General features: G+C 43.3%; 1 protein-coding gene across 1 annotated transcript in view; it reads right to left on the bottom strand.

Annotated features, from left to right (window-relative positions):
- CMSS1 (cms1 ribosomal small subunit homolog) overlaps positions 1–20404 on the bottom strand; it is a 236720-nt gene that overhangs the window by 11140 nt on the left and 205176 nt on the right. The window contains exons 2-4 of the mRNA XM_056327843.1: positions 8741–8841; positions 3920–3991; positions 828–957 (exon numbers count right to left, since the gene is read on the bottom strand). Of these exons, the coding sequence (XP_056183818.1) occupies positions 828–957; positions 3920–3991; positions 8741–8841 (303 nt within the window). The remainder of the gene's footprint in view (positions 1–827; positions 958–3919; positions 3992–8740; positions 8842–20404) is intronic.

The following is a 20404-nucleotide window of genomic DNA, read 5'->3' as shown; positions in this document are numbered from 1 at the left end:
CCACTGCTGGGCTAGAAGGCTCCTATATTGGGCACAGGTCACTAAGGGTTCAAGAGGTATCAAAGGTGTATGCAGGTTAGTTACCAGGCCGTTTGCTCTTCATAAGCTCTACCAACAAATAATGGACAGTGCCAATAAGATGACAGTGCCTCTTTATCTGCAGAGTAAGAGGTAGAAGTTCAACGTTGCCTTTGTCTCTAATGCAGCCTCCAACTGGCAGAAGCTGACCCTGCTCTGCCTTTTCTATCACTGGCTCTTAACTGGAGACAGAATATGGGAAACGAAAAGGGTCCTTGTCGTGGTTAAAACTTGGTCACTTTACACTTGGACCAAAACCACCGTCTAATTTCATGCCACTCCCTGAAAAACCATTGTGTTCAACATCTCATAAGCATGTCAGACTGATGCCTCATTATTTCTTTGACTACTCCTGTCAACCTTCTTATTATGCACCCAGATCAACTCAGATAATCCCAGAAACAAACTACATTTTCGCTCTCTCAGTTAGCATCTTGGAAGCTATTATTAGGAATCATATATTTTCTATTGGAAAAGTGAGCTTCTGAAAATTAATACTTCACAATAAAAGGACAGATTTAAACAATGCTGCTTTTCATTTCTGTAACTCCAAGAATCCTCACATTTATTCCAAGGAAACTAACGTATCTACTTAAACCAGCAGATGAATACAGAGTATAAGCAAATATCATCATAAAAAAGTACAACTCGGGACCTGCCCCAAAAATCCTTTCTCCTGTAGAAAAAGTACTCAACAGTATCATGAAAAAAGCATTTTTTATTCACCTATTAAATATAGCATAAGTTACCTGACAGCTTTAATTCCTCTATTTCAATCACGGAACGGTTTTCACCAAAATGTTGACTTAGCAGGTTTTGTAGATCTGCAGGCACACCAGGTTTTAGAGCAGATTTCTCCAGAATATCAGAAATTTTCTTCTAAAAAAACCAAGTAAAATGAGTAAGTATGGCATTTCTATCATCTCTGCTCTTTGGCTAGCTAACAACACTGTAAATAAATGCTCCTTCATAACTTTATACAGTTATACTGGATTAATTACAGCTTAATTAGAAAAAAACACTTTACAAGGGAACAAGATTCCCTTTGTCTTTAGTAGGAATGCAGATTTTAGATGCAAGTCAGATACTTTGATGAGATGCTCTGTGACCCTGAAGACAAAAAATCACGTGCACTCACCTGAAATGCTTCCCTAACAAAAACATAACAGAAAGCTGTTTTTGTGAGTTTTGCTACTGTTACACTTAAATATCAGTTTGAAAATTCAGGGTTTATTTAATCATTTGTTTTTATTTATTATTCTTAAAGCATAACAGCAGGACACAAGTAGTTATAAAAGTCTTGGTTATGCGTTGATTAAACCAGGGTACCTACCTATCTATTCTGGAAGGAAAGATGGCTAGCCAGACTCACAGAATACCATGCAAGTGTGATGAAAATGACGTAAAAGCTCTAAAAACCAGAAGTCAAGCAGAAAGAGCTCAGCAGCTGCTTTGTTCTTCCAAAATGTATAAACTTTTAAACCAAACTAATAATTTTTAAAGCCTGGATGCGAGTTCGTAATGATTGTGTGTTACACCTGAAGAATATCAGCAGACAACAGGTCTGAATTTTCACTCAAGTGGAAGTGTTGCTGTGTTTTTCCCCATAATTAAATAGATCACGAGGGTAGAATAACCCAGGGTTCCCACTGCCTGAATGATCTGCCAGCATTCAAGAGAACAGCGGATTTTCAAGGAGAGAAGCAGCCTGGAGACAACAGCAAGAATGTGAAGCCTCCCTTGTTCTCCCTGAGAAGCGATTCCCTTTATTAAGGTTTCTCATGAGGATGCATGGCAGCGTAAGCCTAGAAGCGAAAAGGAGCAGGAGAGCGTGGTTAGGATGGAGCAATAGGGTACACAGCTGTGAGGCAAACAGATTTCACAGAGGGATGAGGTGGGCCTGGAAGCATTTCTGGCAGCTCTGGAGGAGCGCCGAGTACCTTCAGCGCAAGTTCAGCTGGCCAAGGTCTGGGACGGCAAAGATGAATTGATATTTTAAAGAGTGCTATAGCGTGAATGTAGGGGACAGATCCGCTTCCATCCCTCTTTCCCTCGCTCTATCCCAGCACGCACTCCCTCCTGCTCTTCCATTCCCCACACTTGGCCTCCCCCTCCTGCCCAGTGCACCCCCAGCGCCCCTGTAACGGCAGCACAAGGGGCAGAAGGCTGGACAGGGAAGAGCTGCGCGGGGGCTGCTGAAGCCATCCACCCCACAGCAAAGGCAAAGCAGGCAGCCATGTCTCCCAGCCATCTGCCACCTGGGCTGCTGCCTGTTTCACCTCTGCTAAGGGCCAGCAGAATCTCCGACAGTGGGATACACAGAGATGCAGTGCTTACGCCTTCCTCTCAGCCCACCTCTGCCCAGGCGCAAAGCCCCCCGCAGCCCCGGAGGCTTTCCAGCGGGCACCTGGCTGTTTGGCAGGTGCTTACAGTGCCTGAATGTGCAGCATTCCTTCCCAAGATCCACCCTCACCTGGCCCCACCGTACTTCTCTGCCATGCAACAAGTGTCTTCCCAAAGTGTGACGAGAGGCACCTGCAGCCACGGCAGCCCTTGCCCGAGGCCCCTGGCCACACCGCTTCCCTCTTCTCCCCTTCCCTCTTCTCCCCGTCAACCACAGGCCTCTGCTCCAGCCCAGCGCCACAGCCCAGGGAACCGCGGCTCTAGCGGACAGCATGACAGAACCATCAGGCTCCTTTTACTTGGTAATTCAGCGTAAGGTGCCATTCCACAGGACCATTACATCATTCGGTGGGCCACTTGGTTCCTTCAGGAGAATTATGGCCCTCTGGAGGGGAAAAGTCTGATACTAACAAGAAATTCCATACGAGCAAGAGCAAGGACACCTGAGCAAACTCTGTTCCTTCAAGGAGAGCTGCGGGGAAATGTTCCTCATGCAGGAAGTTTTATTATTTTTCCTCCAATTCATTCCAGATGCTTGAAAGCAAAGGGTCTTTCCCCTCCTTTTCCTCATTTTTGGAGAAAGCACTTTGTTTGGAAACCATAGGTCAACCCAATATATACTTCCTGATGGATTTTTTTGATGGGCTGCGTATGTCATCTTAGTGGTGTAGCCCCACTGAAATCAAAGGTGTAACTAGGAGCCTATTGTCTGCCCGAGAACAGCATCTTTTTGTTAGGTCTGGTTCACCAGTCTCTGCTGTGGGATGCTTTTGCTCTGACAGCAGTGGAACAAGGACCACGGTCACTTCTGCCAGAGCTGCATTTAAAGCAAACTCCTACTCCTCCCTCCCCCCATTCCCTGGATGATTAAGAGGCCACCTCTCAGCCCTGTGAATGAGCCAACTATTTACAGTCTGTCCTGAAAGACAATTAACTTGCCTGGTGTCATATCATGGCCATCTAAACTGCAGAGCATGTTTGCTGTGGGGGGTGAGGATGGAGCACGGCCAGAGGGACAGTACAGAGTATTTATTTATATACTTTTGCTATAAGCAGAAAAGCAAACAAAGACAGTTCTTGGCTCAAATGACATTCACAGCAGCTGGAGCCTGAGCACATCACTGAAATGGGACAGATTTTGCAGCAACTGAAATTCCACCTTCCTTTGATGTGGTTACATTTTCCTGGCGTGCAACACTTCCAGGTGGGGTGTAGACATATACTACCCTTCAGTGGAGTATAGACACAATGCCACAGCTCAGGTTGGGAGTGGGTATTTTCAGTGAAGCCACAAATGCAAGGATTTCCATTCTTCTCTGAAAGAGGCTGTAACATTACGACCATTGACTTATCACCACATGGTACTCCTGATTCTGAATCTTGTAACAGCACATGTACCCACTGCCCAGTCCCCAAACACGCTCTAGGACATTCATACCTTCTTTCTCCTCTTTGCCTTTAGAGTCCTCTCTTGTTTTTCTTCAGGCTGACTTAGAAAACACTCTGTAGGCTGCAAAGCATGTATTAAAGAAAAAAAAAAAGGAAGGAAGAAAAAAAGATTCAGCATCAGATATCTGATCACCCTGGGGGGGAGGAAAGTGTCACTGAAGGGAGGTAAGAGTGGATACAGAAAGTATAATGCTGGGGGTTAGGCAAAAACAAACCCAAGTGTCCCTACCTGTAGAAGGGATCAAATTCTTAGAAATTATATATATATATGAAGTAATTTTGGACTTGACATCTATGTTACTGTAACCGAGAGGGCAATAAAAGAACAGAAAGTTGAAACATGCAAGTTGTAACCACAATTCCAGAAAATGGTGAAAAGCAGGTTTTGATACATTAAAGAAAAACATCAAACAAGAGGAAAACATGAACAAAACTTTCACAAACTTTGTATTTTTCATCTTTATTATTGTATGTGATTGTTTTTCTAAACTTTGCCAATAGTGCTTTAAAATAACTGGGTCTAAGGTGAGCATCCAGATGGTAAAAGATACTACAGAACTGGGCGAGAATAATTGGAAACAATCATGTTCTGGATTTCCTTTTACATTTGTAATGCAAAATTTAGGAAAACATGTTTCAAATTTGTTCTACCCCATTCTTGCTTTGTGTCCTCACAGCATGTAGGATCAAATACACAGAAGAAAAATACACGGTGCATTTCAGAATATTCTTCATCCAACACGTGCTGCTATCATTAACCCCCTGAGTGAGCAAGCTGAATCAGTCCATTTGTACCAGAGTCCCTGCTCACATAAGCCAGAGTTCGGGTGTGTCCTGAGCCATCTAAAATTGCCCAAAACAGAGGAAGTGAGGCACAGGCTTTCCTTGTTTTGAGCATAGCCGTTTTCTTTTGCCTTCCTAGGGACTTCCACTTCATAGAAATGCAAATTAATCTACATAGACAGGCTTTAGAGCTTAGTAAGTGACTTGAAGAGCAATGGGAACATACACTGAACTGCAGGAAAAAGCTCCTTGATACTAGGATGCATTTGCCTGGAAAAATCTGCTCCTGTGAGAAACCATGGAGAAGTCTCATCACACGGGGCATTAAAAGCTCAGGAGCCACAAATTCAGCACTGCTCCCCAGGGAAAGCCTGGAAGAAAAGCATCAGCACGAAAAGGAGCCCAGCTGAAAGCCAAAGAGGCTGCTCCTTTGTTCCCCTGTGAGGGCAGCTCCAACAGGGCCAAGGGACCAACGAAACGCTAAGAGAAGTGCAGGATGTCAGAGTCTTTTGGAGCCTTCCTTGCACTGCCCTCCCTTAACAGAGGAACTCGTCACAACAACTGGCACTACACGATCCTCCCCAGTATATTTGCACCTTTCCAAGCTTATTCTCATATCCTTATTAGAAGAATTTTGTTTATAGAGTTTAATTGTTCCTATTATGCCTGCATTTCCCTTTTCCTCCCCACTCCCTGGCTCATTTAGCTATAAGAACCAGGACACCACCATGCTCAACACAAACCAGTAACCTACTGCTTCTCCTACTTTCTGTGCCGTGATGCAACCACAGCCGATGTACTTGCATAGGGCACATAGGGCAGCAGTAGTGGCCCTGAAACTGGCTGAGGTCTGACGTTTTTATCTAGGAACTACCAGAGAAGAGTCGGTTGGGGACTAGCTACAGCCAGCAAAGCACCCTACAGCTCGGGCTGGAATATAGTGCAGCCTGGATCAGCACCCACCCACGAGAAGTCGTGGCAGGGACCGTATCTTGCCTCAGCCACAGAGATCTGTCTGTGTGCTCTTCTCAGGTATAAAGAGGTACGGTCTTCACTAGAAATCAAGGAAATGACTGCATGCAGAAACTCACTTCAACCAACAAAATCGCTCCAGGGTTAAAAAAAGCTGCTCCTTTTTCTTCTGTTTCTTGTGTGAAAACCTCTGTCCTGACTCTGATTCAAGTGCTTTTAAAACACCACCATACATTCCTTCATTCTTATCCCTACCATCAGCATTCCCAGACACTGAGACTGAAACAGAGCTACCCTCTGCCTTCAGTTCCTGCCCTACCCTTATGCATCCCAGCTGTCCATAGACACTCAAAGACCACTTGCCAGGTGTTTTAATTGCAAATTCCATGTTCAGCATCATATTTTATGCAGAGAAAAAGCCTTTGGATTGATTTAGTCAAGGGAAACTACCAAACCATCAAAAAGCCAGAAAAGGGCCATCCTAGACCTCTTTCCTCCGATAAGGTATGATGGTTCCCTATCCTAGAAAGTGCTACCACTCTTTCAGCTTATTGAAAGATGCCACTCGTTCACTGCAGGCCCATTTCTCCCTTTGTATACATTACAAACTGTTTTACGTAAATCTGCAAAAGACTCCCTGCAACTGGTATCTGCATAAGAAAAGAATAAAACTGTGCCACAGATCTGAAACATTTTCTCTAAGAGAAACAACTTTTTCTCACTGATAACCCTTCATTCAGCTGTTTAAAAGTATCACCAAATGCCACAGCTTCTTTTTAGGAGGCAGTATACAACCCCTTTCTCTCAACAGGAACAGAAGTACGCAGCAGGCTTGTAGTCAAAGCCTTACTTCCCCAGAGAAGCACTCAAAATTACCTCCTTTATGACAGCTTATATATATGTAGGTGTAGTATACTATTAGTCCAGCAATAATACATCCACTTTATTCAGACATTCAAAATAATGCCCTAAGAAAAAGAGAAACTTAATGCTAGTGAGTGGCTGTAAACTTACACATCTTTGATGATCTGCAGTCTAAAATATTTAGGTATCTGATCTGCACTGAACTTCTGACCCTTATCCAAATGTTAGCTGCCTACCTACTTATGCAATAGCTCTTTGCATGACACCCTTAAGAAAAGGTCATTTGCATGTTTTTCTTATGCAAGAGACAGAGCAAACAACCAACCACTTTTTGACATAGCTCCCTTGTGCTCTGTGTTTTTATGCTGTTTTTACATGGAAGTTCTTAAAATGCAGAAAACAGGAAATTTGTGCTGAGACAATTGATTTATGAACTAAAATGTCATAAATTCCTTGTTTGTTAATCATAGACAGAACATAAATTATTTCCTGTATTATATTTCTAACGTTTTTTTTTCTTTACGTGTTGCCAAGTTACTGGAAATTCAACTGTAGAGGGAAAACATTCTTGCGTGTGTGTGAAAGCTTACATTCTAGGTCAGCCATATAGTCTGACTTTTGGAGTTTGTGACAAAGTAAACACATCAATGCACCATTCAGACTGGAGACAAATTATTCATTTCACTATAAGCCCGAGGACAGACTGCAGACTAGAAACATAAATGTTCGTGTAACTATTTGGTTATCTCCTGACTGGCCTTAAGGTGCCAAGCCCACTGCAGAACAGCTTTCAGCCTGTGAATAAGTCAGGGACTAAGATGGGTTATGTTATATGTACCAGAACTACAGAACTATGAGCTTTCCGTAAACACATCTGATTTTGCAAATGTTTTGCTCTAAAAGTCAGGCACGTACCCATGACTTGAAGCTCCCATAAAGCATTGCCTCCTGGAGTTTCATGGCTAAACAATAAATTACTTGATTCCAAAATGCACTGATATCCTTATATGACAGGAAGAGCTGTGGCAGGTGTTCTACTACAGCTGAGCAGTCCCAGTCCACCTCGGCAGGATAACATGTGTTGGTCATCCTTTCTGATAGTCTCACATAAAGAGCAAAGCAGCTCCTCCAAACCGTCTTAACTTAGTCCTAAATGCTTAAGTGGAGATGATGGTGATAAAAAGTGGCTCTACCTGCATCCTCACAGAGTTGATGTCCTCAGCATCTGACCCCCTGGGAGACCATGTACAAAGAGCATGTACAGTTTTCTGTGCTGCTCAGTTCTCTCTTTCCCAAACAAAACACAGAACCAGCTCAGGTATTTGGCTCACTTCACCTTCAGTCTCCTTGGAAAGACACCCAAAAGTGTAGTAATTGCTACTGTGTTGTTTACACTTCTCTGTTACAAAAAAAGAACACTGCTGCAAATGGTTTTCCACTTGGGCAAGTGCCTAAGCATCACCCAGTGAATTACTATCGACCTAAGGGTCAAAATTAATATCCATAACCTCAAGGAGAGAGAGCTGCCAGTATAATTTTAGCTCTTTGACAGCCGTTTGGTCAATTCTGCTGTACAGTATCAGAAAGACAGAAGAAATTTACCTTCCAACAAGAGACTTCTTAAAATCAGCTGACCTCTACATAACTCTTTTTTGCTCAAGTTGGGGTGATGCTGTCTCTCAAAGACCTTGCTGCCTTTCCCCTGGCATACTCCATGTAATGCTGAACACCACAGACAGTATTGGTTTTAAAGGAAGCTTTTAGCGGTGAAAGGCTATTAAAACATCCATCTATGTAGACCCAAATTCTTCTTCACTTAGACATTGCACTGGGGACGCGCTTGGGTGGATGCTGTACAATACAAAAATATAGCTTTCAAGACCTTATGTGTGCAGGGAAAGGGAAAAGGTTACAGGGGAGGACATTCGGTAGCACCACCCAGGCTTTTATCACTGGATAGTCCCTTCGTAGGAGACAGACCTACCAATCTCAACTCACACAAAACGAGAGTGAAGTTGTTACTGAAATGTACCAGACCATGATCACTTCCAAATAAGGCAAAATAAAGTAATGAAACAATCCTTTTACATGAACATATCAGACAAACAGTGAAGAAAACTGAATGAAGGGGGACTACGTTTCCCTATGCATTATCATCTCTGTGCTCTACACAACTACTAAATTTACAAACCTGCTTTCTTTTCTTTGTCACAGTGGGTTTGGAACCTGAATCTTGATGTGGTGCTGTCCTGTTACCACTTGCTTTCTCAAGAGCTTGATCATCTGAAGGATCTAATGAGAAAAAAGAAGTTTTTGTTACTGTGTTTCAAATCCATCTCCTACCCTTGCATTCAAAAATAGGGATAAAATCTTCAGCTGAAAGGTTGTCACAATACAATCTCAAGACTGGCAGTAAGTACAGCTGTAACAGATTTTTTTATCATTTTAGAACACTGGTATATGAAATTCATTCTAAGAGAAATCCCTGGCTTCCCCATTCTCCACAGTATTACAGGCAGGCAATATATTTCTTTATCTTTCTGGAATGCTGCACAGTGATTGACAGCTGCAGGATCACAGGTAAAAATACCTAATCTTCCCAAAACCTCCCTTGACTTAAACTAAGCAGTGAACGATGAAAGAAGATGTTATTGATAAACTACATCTCAAGTTGTATGACATCTCTCTGCATTTTTTCAGAACAATTAAAACATAATCTTGGATCCGTAGCACTGCATTCACCACGTATAATTACAGACCTATCCCATCAGACCTCAAAATAAGCAATAGCACTGGTACTGTACAGTAATGGCACTACAGTCCATAGGATCACTGTAAAAATACATATTTCTTGCTAAGTTTGCTGACGCTTCTTTCAGAATAAGTCATCTCCCACTAAAACAAGTCTTGTAGATGAAGGAAGAAAAAAATAAAACCAAACACACAGAAACATGCCACCCCAGCTTCCATCTAAAAGCCCCAAATGCCTTACTGACCCCATTACCTAGAAGAGGAAAAATTACAAGATTGGTATAATATCCGATTATATAAAAATATATGCAGCCATTTTCTGCAAGTTATTTGTAGTATTGTTATACTATTATTTTATACTATCAACAATTAACTATACTTATTTGTGTAAGCAATTACAATTATATTTTGCAAGTAATTGTGTCTCTTCAGTAATGATTAGACAAAGGCACCATTCCCAAAATTTAACCAGACTGTCTGCAAGACCTAAAAAAGACTTATGTTTTGAAAGAAAACTATTTACAATAAGATGTTTCTACTTGTTCTCCTCTTCATGTCTTCTAACTACAGAGAGACTTGGGGAGGCCCTGGAATTATCCACAGCAACAGTTCCCTCTAATAGTGCTGTATCAGTGCTTAAATTGTATTCAAACGCAGAAGTTTCTGCTGGGGACTGAGTTACTTCCCTGATCATTGCCAGAAACATTATCACCCATAAAACTGAATAATTAGAAGGGAGTAACTCAGTTTCGGCACCTGGAATATTTCCATCCAACAGGTACTCAATCCTTGTTGCAATCTCTGTATTCTGAAGTTGTAAATTCACAGCTTCAAGATTATTTATTTTGAATAAAGAGGAACAGTATGGTTTCTTAAGCATCACCCTGAGTATGGACGACATAGCTACATTCATGCAATAAATAGCTGTGAGCAGAGTAAAATGATGGCCAGAGAAGGTGAGAGGGAGAAAATCTGGCTGGTATTTGGATCAAGCAGGGCTGGTATTTCCTAATTCCATGTTAAAATAGGTACCTATTGAAAAAAGGTAAGTGAAAGGGTATGTGACAGATAACCTCAAAAAAATTAAGTGAAAGATAAGTAAAAGGATATGAAGGGGAAAAGGCAGTCTTTATTAATCCACAGATGCAACATTATATATTATTCATCAGTCAGGTAGTAGCTTTGAAAATCCTAATGCAACAGACCAGGTAACAAACCAGGTACGTATTTATGCCTGGAAAGATACCACCTTGTAAATTCCACCCCTTCTTCCACTTTGAAAAGCTTGTGAAACAGTCAGCATCCTAAAGATGGGTTGTGACAGCTTTTAAGAGTTCAAAACCATTTGGGAAGTTGAAAGCTAGCAAGTGAAGAAAATCAGTGAATGTTTTAGCAGGTTGGATGTCACTTGTCATGAAATCTTACTCGGTATAGCTCAGATTCTTGGCAAACTGCCAGAGCTTTAGAAACTGAGCAGCAACTGAGAAGAGGATTTGTCTGTCCAGTACAACTAAGAGACTCCTACGTGAAGGGGTTAGAAAAACACATTGAGGAACTTCGTTCAGACCATAAGAAGCACCATGGAAGAAATGATGATGGTTCACTTGCACCTCAAGGCAGGATGAAGACATATTATGAAATCTTAAATGGGAACCCCCCAAGGAAAGGCCCTACTTCCAGCTGTAGCGCAAACACGAGCACCAGGTGGGCACTGCAGCCCGGCCGGCCTGCCTGCTGCCTCCTCCTCGCAGCCATGGCCACCACAGCAGCTGAGCAGGCTGCAGCCGTGCCCGCACCAGACCTCACGCAGGGCAAGTGGCTGGTGGCAGCGGAAGCGCAGGGATGTCACCCCTGGCAGCCCCTTACAACAGGCAACTGTAACACCAGGCTGCCCCTAAGCTGTGCCAAGCCAGCCTCAGAAAGGTGGCGGGCCTTTCGAGGGTCTCTGCTGAAAGGGCATGGGCAAGGGAGGTAACAAGCTTGAATCCCAGGCTTACTTGTACACTAGGAAGTACATGGCACTGGTCTCCATGAGTCACCCTCACAAGCTGTCTTCCTTGCCTTCTAAGGGATGAGCCCAGTCTGATTGACTCTTCTTCTGAGCTGCCATACAGTTCATGAACCAGAAGAACGAACCCCCATCCACAGTCTGTCTCTTTTGCTAGAAATCACTGTTACTGTCTCCACAGTGTTCATCAGACATTGGCTGAAGGTGAAAAGAGTTTGCTGGGAAAGCTTACCGGCCACCAGAAGTAAAAAGGAGAGAGGATTCCAAGGCCAACTGCCACTGCACTCTCCAAACTAGCCAGCTGTGAGAAGGTCTTTTACCATCTCATACCAGCATACTCTTCATGCCGGTCCCTCTACTGCCTTCTCCCAGTCTCTCCGCATTAAGGGCGCACTCTCCCTCTTCTCTCTGCTTCTTCCTCGGCTGCTCTATTCATCGGCTCTCAACCACTTCACAGAACCAGGCACAGCTGCACTGTATCTACATTGGCCAACCCGCCGCCCCTGAAGCCAACCCACAGTTGTATACTATCAAAGCTAATTAACCCAGCTGCATTCCTCTACAGCCAACTTTTTTTTTTTTTAACATCATCAATGGCAATATGGGTTTACTTTTTTATAAACTTACTATTAATGCACAAAAAAATGTAATATATATATAGTCCTGTACAGCCTAACACATGGCAGCAGGGGAAGGAGGAAGAAAGCAAGCTGAAGGTTTGGGAGACTAACAGATTTCTTCCTTATATCTGTATCAGTCTACTGGGCTCTTCCTTTCTGTCCTCCTGAGGACAGCTGAGTGCCCCTGCCCAGGAACAGCTCCTCCCCAGCCTATTCCTCTCCGAAGCCACTGACCACTTGTGTCCTCTGGCCACTTTGGAATCACAGATAGGAGATTCCATGAGCAGAAGCTGGAAAATTACATCATCCAGTATACTCCTGAAAGTTTCAAAGGTGTCTCGGTAACTCAGGGTTACCCCCGTGCACTGCCACGGGCTCGTTACGTGCTGTATCACCTTTCCCCTGCCAAGGAGGATCTCCCGTGCTTGAGAGCCCATCACTGACTTCTGTCCCTCCTGCCCTGACTCCGGAGGTACTGGAGGAGTGACCAGCTTTTACACACATCAGCTCTGCACCACCAGGGTCCTGGATGCACTACACCCAAGAGGCTGCAGAGCGAGGATATAAACAAAGTACATCAACGAAATCAGAACTAAGTGTCTCTTTGTCCCTCTTGTTCACTGTGCTTGAGCCCCAGACACCCCTTCTCGAGTGTAACTGTGTATGTCTCGCTGAATTGAGCTGCTGAGCCAGCTCTTTCCAATATTTCACACTGGAAATAAATCAGAACTGCATAAAATAGATTCAGGGGAAGCTGCCCGTGATCTTTAAGCATTCCTTCTTAAATCTCACTTGGCATTCTCCAAAGGCAAACAGGAGTCATCTAAGTTTTAAATAACCTCTTCTCTTCCTCATAAGTAAAAGACACACTGCTAGCAACAGCAACCTAAATCTGGACAAACGGTTTCCATGATCTGAAATAGCCTGACAAACAATGCACCACCTGCTCACTGCCCATCTGAGTGCTGGACTGCGCTCCATGACACAAGGTCCCCCACTTCCAGCAAGGAACAAGGGAAGAAGGAACCAGTGTCCAGCCCCAGACTCAGCAAACAGCTGTCAAAAGAGTTCAAATTCGAGCATCTTTCCGCAGTACCCAAGTACCTTTATCTCATACCAGAGGAGAACTTCTCATTTGTTCCAGAACCAGGCACTCGTGTCCCAGCCAAGACAGCCATTCGCTCTGAGCCCTGATTGCCTGTGACACCGTGTCAACTCCTGTGATGACAGCAGCATTTTGCTGTGGGCATCAAAGTACTACAGGCCAGACTCTGCCAACCATGCTCACGTTAAAGAGTGTACCTTCCTCTGCAAGCCGTTACCTTGATGTCAGCGGGGTTATTCACAAAATAAATCATAACGTGATGCAAATAAACGCAGAAGCGCTGAGCTCACAGATCCCAAACACATCTGCATCAGAGCAGCACTGCTTGTCCTGCTTCCAGGTGCCAGCTGCCCAGCAGACTCCCCTCTGACAGAACAGGACAGAGCGCAAATCCTCCCTTAATAACAAGTGGGCACAAATGCAGAACCTAATTGATTACTACAACATTGACTTTCATCTCCTTTGTGGTGCAAGCGAGTGGGCAAGCAGGCACTGACAGAACACACTGCTGAAGGGGCGGTGTTGTTCAGTGCAGCCGCCCTCTGTGTCTGCCGTCCTGCAACGTGTGGACCTTACGCAACCACAAGGTCATCAAAGACATCTGAACGATCATGTAATGCTCTCGATATAAAAAAATGAATGTGAATTCCGCAGCTCTTCATGTTTTTTCCTTTGGTGTTGCATCAGTAGCATGGCAGACACTAACAGGCTTCCCAGTCATTAAATATTTGATTGATTTTATTTTGAACCACACTGAAATGGAGAAAGCCATTTATGCTTTAACATATACATATATGAATTATACAACTTTCTCCTCTATGATACTGATCACTATTTAAAATCATTCGGTGCAATGGTTTGTAACTTCCTTTGAATTTAATATTGATATAGACACATGTCTAAGTACATCACTATCTATATTATATATATACACACACGTATAATACATACATATGTCTGCAAGTTTATACACATAAACAAATAAGCATAGCGATATTCAGATAATATAACAGGTTCCCTTTAATCATCACCTTTATTAACCGATATACTCACAAAAAATGCACATTTGCTTGGTTACTTATACTAGTATTTTTAAAGGCAGACAAGACTGTAATGATATAAGGAAGAAATGACACATGCTTTGATGTGAAAGCAATTTTGTTCATGCAAAATAGCTAGTACACACAAATTTGTGTTTGCTAGGCTGATTCACCATTACTGAGACTTCTGACCTTCAACATGCCACTTTTCTCTTCTAAAGTGATTAATAAAGGAGTTATAGTGACCACAACATAAATACTTAATAGTTACAAGAACTAAGGCTGACTGAAAAAGTGAAAATTCTAGGTAGCATGCCTCCAAATGCCCTGAAATAAAGAAAAGGTTCCAACAGAAATGTAACAGAAAATAATCTTAAAATTCTTTGGAAGTGAACTTGTGTTTCAAGCCAGCCTATGACTGAAATGAAGACAAGGGAGCTCACAGAAATGATGGCAGCTATGGGAAGCTCCTCACAGGAAGAGAGGACAAAGGGAACAGAAGGGGGTTTTTGAGAGAGAAAGGAGGCATGGTGCTTACAACTCTTCATAATATAGGAACAATGAACATTAATCAAAAAGAAAGCTCAGAACAGAAAAATATTATTTTGTGCACACACCGAGATAACTAAAGGAATTATTTCCACTGCTTTGGTTGGGGTTTTTTGTTTGGTTTTTTTTTTATCTGGAAGCCAAGTGAAATTAGACATCTATTTGGTATCCAGAAGACCTCCAGTGACACAGGTTGGTGCAGGAGAAGTTCATTTCTTACCATTAAACTCATCTCTGTGATGGAATTGGGAGGGAACCTGCCTTGCACGTCCATGAGGGAGACTCCCTCAACTTTTATTTGATGTCTCTGGCACTGCCCACTGTCAGAGACACACTCTGGGTCAGAAGAGTCTCTGGGTCTGAACAGAAGTCCCTGCTTTCTCTCTTATGCTCCCATCAGGGCTAAGTATCAGTACTAAACTATAATTACTTACATGAAAACAAAGTTTATACATAATTTATTATTGCCACACCCCCTGCCCTGCTTTTCCCCCTCCTGACTTCCATCCTCCTCCGACTGATCTAAAATGGCCTCGTATCTGAAACCAGACTTCAAATAAAGCCTGTGTTTTCTGATTTTTAACAAAAAGTCCTGTACACCATGGAAACAGATCTTGTATTTGTTATGCTCTCTTTCTAGTTTCAGGTATGTTACAGGAAAGTATGTGCTTGTCATTACCCTACAGGTGGGTGCAGTTTGTTCAGTTTGGGTGTGCTACAATGGACTGACTTCAGGCTGCTTTGCAGGCTGTGCTTGTATTTGTTGGTTGATTAAACAGTACTGATCTGAGTTCATTAATCTGGAGGGAAACTATTTCTCAGGGCTCCCAGCTTTAAATTCAACAGATTAAAAAATATTTGATGCTGGGTAAAATACCAAATTTGTTAGCCACATTCACAAGTTTTTTCTTAATTGCAATTTTAGATTCCTTTTCTTTGGGAGGAAGAGAGGAGAGGTGGGTCAGGGAAAATAATAAAATTGAAGCCTGAGGCTTCCTTATTATTATCATAATTTTGCCATTAAAAACTGGCCTAAATCTTTAGTGAATCAGATTAAGTAATCTTAATGCCACTGCACTACTCGAATCTTTCTCACTGCATCTCCCCTGCACGTCCCATCGGGCACACACAGTTCAAGGTCAATTAATTTTCTGTAAAATGTAACAGCTGCCAGCAAAATTGGCTCCCAGGTCCCTGTTCACCCTTGCTCAGGTGGGAGGCCTTCTCTTGCCACCACAGCTGTGCCGATCACAGTGATGAGGTAAAAGTGATAAGGACAGTGTTTTATCACAGTGCTAGGGTACCACTCCTCCGGGCAGCGCGGAACATGGCACTCAGGTGGTCCTGCCAGGATCCAATGGAGCAGACCACATCTTTACAATGAGACAGGCCTGGCTGGGGGGCTGATTAACGAAGAGAAAAGGATTAACATTTTAAATATTTTAAAGCACTCCCAGCTACACTGATTCCCTGACCAAAGGGAAAGGTTCCGTGCCGCAGTGGAGAAGCAGGCACAGAAGCCGGTGGTGCACAGCAGCAACAGGCAAGCAGCGGCTCAAACCGCCTCCTGGGCCGATTCCCAGTTACTCAGCTGCGTGTCACCGGCACTGCCAAGCCCGAAAGGAGGATCTCATTCTACCAGGACAATCCTCCTGAAGTTCCCTCTCTGTAGGCAATAGACAGCTTTGAATTTTCCCATTAAGCCTAATGACAACTCAGATGCCCTGGAGCCCATAGTGTAAAGCCAACTGGCCAAGCAATAGCTATGAAGCTCTTCTGGGGACCTCCAGACCAGCCACATGGGATGGCTAAGAATGACATTTTATTATTAAAACAATTCTTCAGACCAGTTGGTGGCTACTGACCATGACAATACTACAGAAACTGCCAGTATGTGAGATGAAACGTTAAGTTACAAAAGTAATCTATCCTTGGGGAAGATCACCACTTAACTATTGCATCAAAAATAGCTACAACAGTGTCAGTACTCTCTTTATTTCTCACACTGCTCTGACCAAAATTCCAAAGGGTTCACTAGCACCCCCAGAAAAATAAACAGTTCTCCCCATCGCACGCATGCACCATCTGCAGTGGCACCACTGAGAAATCCAGATGACAGATTACAGAAAAAAAATCCAATCATCCCTTTACCTCCTTGAATAAGGATTAGCTAAATCATTTAAAACAGTACAATGAAACAAGATTTAGTCTTAGAAATCAGTAAGAGAACACATGGACTGACAAGAAATGAAAAATGAATATTTAATTGCATCAAAGGACATAATATTACAGCTCATTGGAAATCTTTGATGTAAACAAGAATGACAACATGGCTAAGCAGTGTGCTGCTTCAAAAATAAAGGATGATTTTTTATTTATTTTTTTCATTTCAGCTTTTGCAACTCCAATTTTAAAATACTGATGAAGTTTTCATACTTTTCCCACTGGGGTCATGAAGCAATAGAAATGCCTTCACTCCTAAGGCCTCACAATACTTGCTATTTTGAGCATTTGTAACTAAAAAGGCAAAACTGTGAATGAACCAGTACCTGTTACTGTTGCCACGGAGTAAGAAGCTGCACCTAAAGTGTTGCTGCAGGCGACCACCAGCGCGTCACTGTTTCTTTGTGGCCTTTCCCTGTCAGGCTGCTGCACCAGAGAGCACGGCTGCCTCCTGGCTGGGCATCTCCACCGTAATTACAGGTGGTGGCAGCTCCACCACCCCAGCCCAGCCGTGGCCCCCCAGGGCCTGGCACTGCCCTCCCTTCCCAGCTCCATGGACTGAGGAGCCCTTTCCCCAGACAGGTCTGTTCCAGCACAACAGTAAGTTTTTGCATTTGCGAGGATGCCCTAACTGCAGACTTTAGCTGCCAAGGTACCTTAAAAAAGGTATTGTAAAGCCTATTTGTGAGGGACACCTGAAGGGCATGCTACATGCAACCGAGCAGAAAAAGACACAAGTTCTATTAAAGAATCAAAAGCCCTTTATTTTGTCCCATTAAGTAACATTCAGACAGCATAAGCTCCTTCCCACTCCGTCCTGCCTAAGCGTGTGTCAAGCCGGAGCTGCTTGCAAACACTCTGCAGGAATTCCCTGTAAGAGTTTCCAAGTATTGGCAAGAGCTGGTACTACAGAGATGACAGACACTGGGCAGTGCAGAAGGCACATCTACCACAAATATTTTTTTGCCCAATAAATCTGGTGACAGGATATTCAGTTTAGGTTCCTCTTTCTTACACTGAATGACAATTTAAATTAAAACCTTACCCATTCAAGCAATAAAGAACAAGTCTTAATGGAATAACATCAAATTAATTTTCACTATACTCTAATATGACAAAAAAATTTTCATCACACAGACGTAACTGCCACGCAAAGGATCTTCCACAGAACATTTCTAACAACCACTTCTCCTTTCTCCCTTATTTTTAATACTTTCTCTTTAATATTCAAAACAGGTACTTCCAAACTCGTTTTTGACACGACTTGCTGACTAGGAGTGAATTGAAAGGCAAAATAAAGGCCATATTGGAGAATAAGACCAGAGGAAATTCTCTGTTGTACACATGTAAGCCCAGAAGAATAAACTTTACATGGCCAAGGTTTGGGCCAGCTTGTAGTATAGTTATGAGCCAGCCCTGTTCATAATCCAACTTTTTCATTTTTATATATTGCCTTATAAGACAGAAACATGTTAGAAAAATCACAGAAAGTGACTGTTCCAACGTAAAAGCAGTGGGTCACTCTCCTAAAACATTAACTATTTCTCCTGCAAGACAAGGGTTGAATTTGACATCCTGACACTGCCTCGCACAAGGAATGAACAGCATCACTACGGTAAAGAGGGGAGAACTCAATATTCAGTCACTGTAGTCTTCAAGCCCATGGCAAGCAAAGGGCAAACACAAAGATTTGACAACTTAGGAATATGACAGGCCCTTTCATTGTTTGCCATCCAACTTAATTTCTTCATTATGGGCCTGCCAAAGAAGAGCAACCAGAGCCTGAATATACAATAATACATCAGTTTGCACTCCTGCCCTTCACCAATGACACGGTGAGTGAAGGCTCAGATGACACCCACAGGTCGCTGCAATCTCCTCACTCCTTTTGTTCTCTCAAAAACATCTTTCATGCTGAAACTTCCGATGATCTCCTTAAAATCTCCAAACCCAGTTTAAAAGCATTTTTCTAGAGAGATGGGGAGTGGGAGACTGTTTTGTTTGTTTGTAGCATGGGTTTTGCCTGCTTGAAAATTTACTGGAAGAATGTTATAAAATTAAATGCTTAACCTTGTAAAAAGGGCTTCTCTTCTTGATAGATGCCTGGCATTACATACGCTACAGTCACTTTAGGAACCACTCAAAAGGACACCAGGAATGCTGTGCAGCACTTCATGCTAGTAAGAGAACGAACGCTCTCTCCGACTCTGACAAGCAGAGGAATGGGCCAAGCCAGTTCACAGTATTGACCATGTTGGAAACTGGCCGAGACATTACGGTTCACATATCTCACCTTGTGAAATGCACCACGGGGTATTTAAACAGCTACAAGTGCCTAGGGATCTGGGGTTAATCAAAAGAAAAAATCAGTTCACAAATTCTAGTTACAGAAGTATGACTGTAAGAGGGGGAATCCCATGAGGCTGGCTTGAAATAAGCATCAATCCCAACAGAGGCATCTGCGCGAGGAAAGAGCCTGGGCTCTGGAAGCCAGACCCAGACAATTCCAGAGGAAAAGCTACCAAAGGCGGCTGGGTAGTCAAAGAGAAAAAACATCTGCAAAGCAATGGAAAGACCACCTAGCATTACAAAGAAAACACAAGTTGTGAGCCCAGGAAAAGCTGGGCACGAACCAGGGCCTGACTCCCTGCGACACTGCCCTCGTGGTACGGACAGGAGACTCATGCAAAAGCCACCCTGAAGGAAACTTCGGTGTATACACTTGTCAAACAAAACACTGTTCCATCCATCTTGGCAAACCCATATAACCCCCCCTGACGCCATTTCCCCTCCTTTCAGGAAGTTCGCATTGCTGGGGCTGTTCAGGCAACATTTACAGCTCTGTACACACAAACAGCCCTGCTCAGTAAAAACCTCCCCAAAGCTTAATCCTCCCTCCCCAAAGCCCCTCAGCATGTTATCTGTGTAAGCAAGAAATCACTCCTTCTCCACAACGTTCATATAGAAGCAGTGCACGTCACAGTTCCTGGCAAGGTGTGACTATTCCCATGCTTCAGGACCCACCCAGCACCGTGAGTCCTTCTTTTTCTGAGAACTACTGATCCATCGTGTGTGGAAGCTGCTCCAGCTCTGTGCTGCTGAGGGTGAAAAGCACTAACTCCTGCTGGGGAGGAGTACACCTTCCCTCCCTCACACCACCTCCTTCATGCTCTGAATGAAGGGATCTGTGGCAATTCCAATCCCCAGCGCTGGAGAGAGGGGCAGAAGTGGCAGTGGCACCGTGGGGCTGGATCGCATCAGGGTACCACCCTGGAGCACAGACAGCACAATGCTATCCCTGTTCAGCAATGTTGGTATCCTTTACATTTAGAATTTTACTACTGACACAGTGCTAGTAAGTCACTCAACATATGCCTGTCTGGAGGCAGACTCATTCCTCTCTTCAAACACCAGCATCCTTCATTTGTTATAATATTCATTCCTAACAAGCATTAATTCTTGTTAATGGGGAAGAAATAGGTAAATTGGGAGGAAAGAGGAACCTGGATAAATATATAAAACTGCTTAATGGGTAGGCTCTAGTCTACGTCTGACTATG

The sequence above is a fragment of the Falco biarmicus genome, chromosome 2 (assembly GCF_023638135.1).
Source record: "Falco biarmicus isolate bFalBia1 chromosome 2, bFalBia1.pri, whole genome shotgun sequence".
Taxonomy (NCBI): domain Eukaryota; kingdom Metazoa; phylum Chordata; class Aves; order Falconiformes; family Falconidae; genus Falco; species Falco biarmicus.
This window is presented reverse-complemented; position numbering and strand designations above follow the sequence as displayed.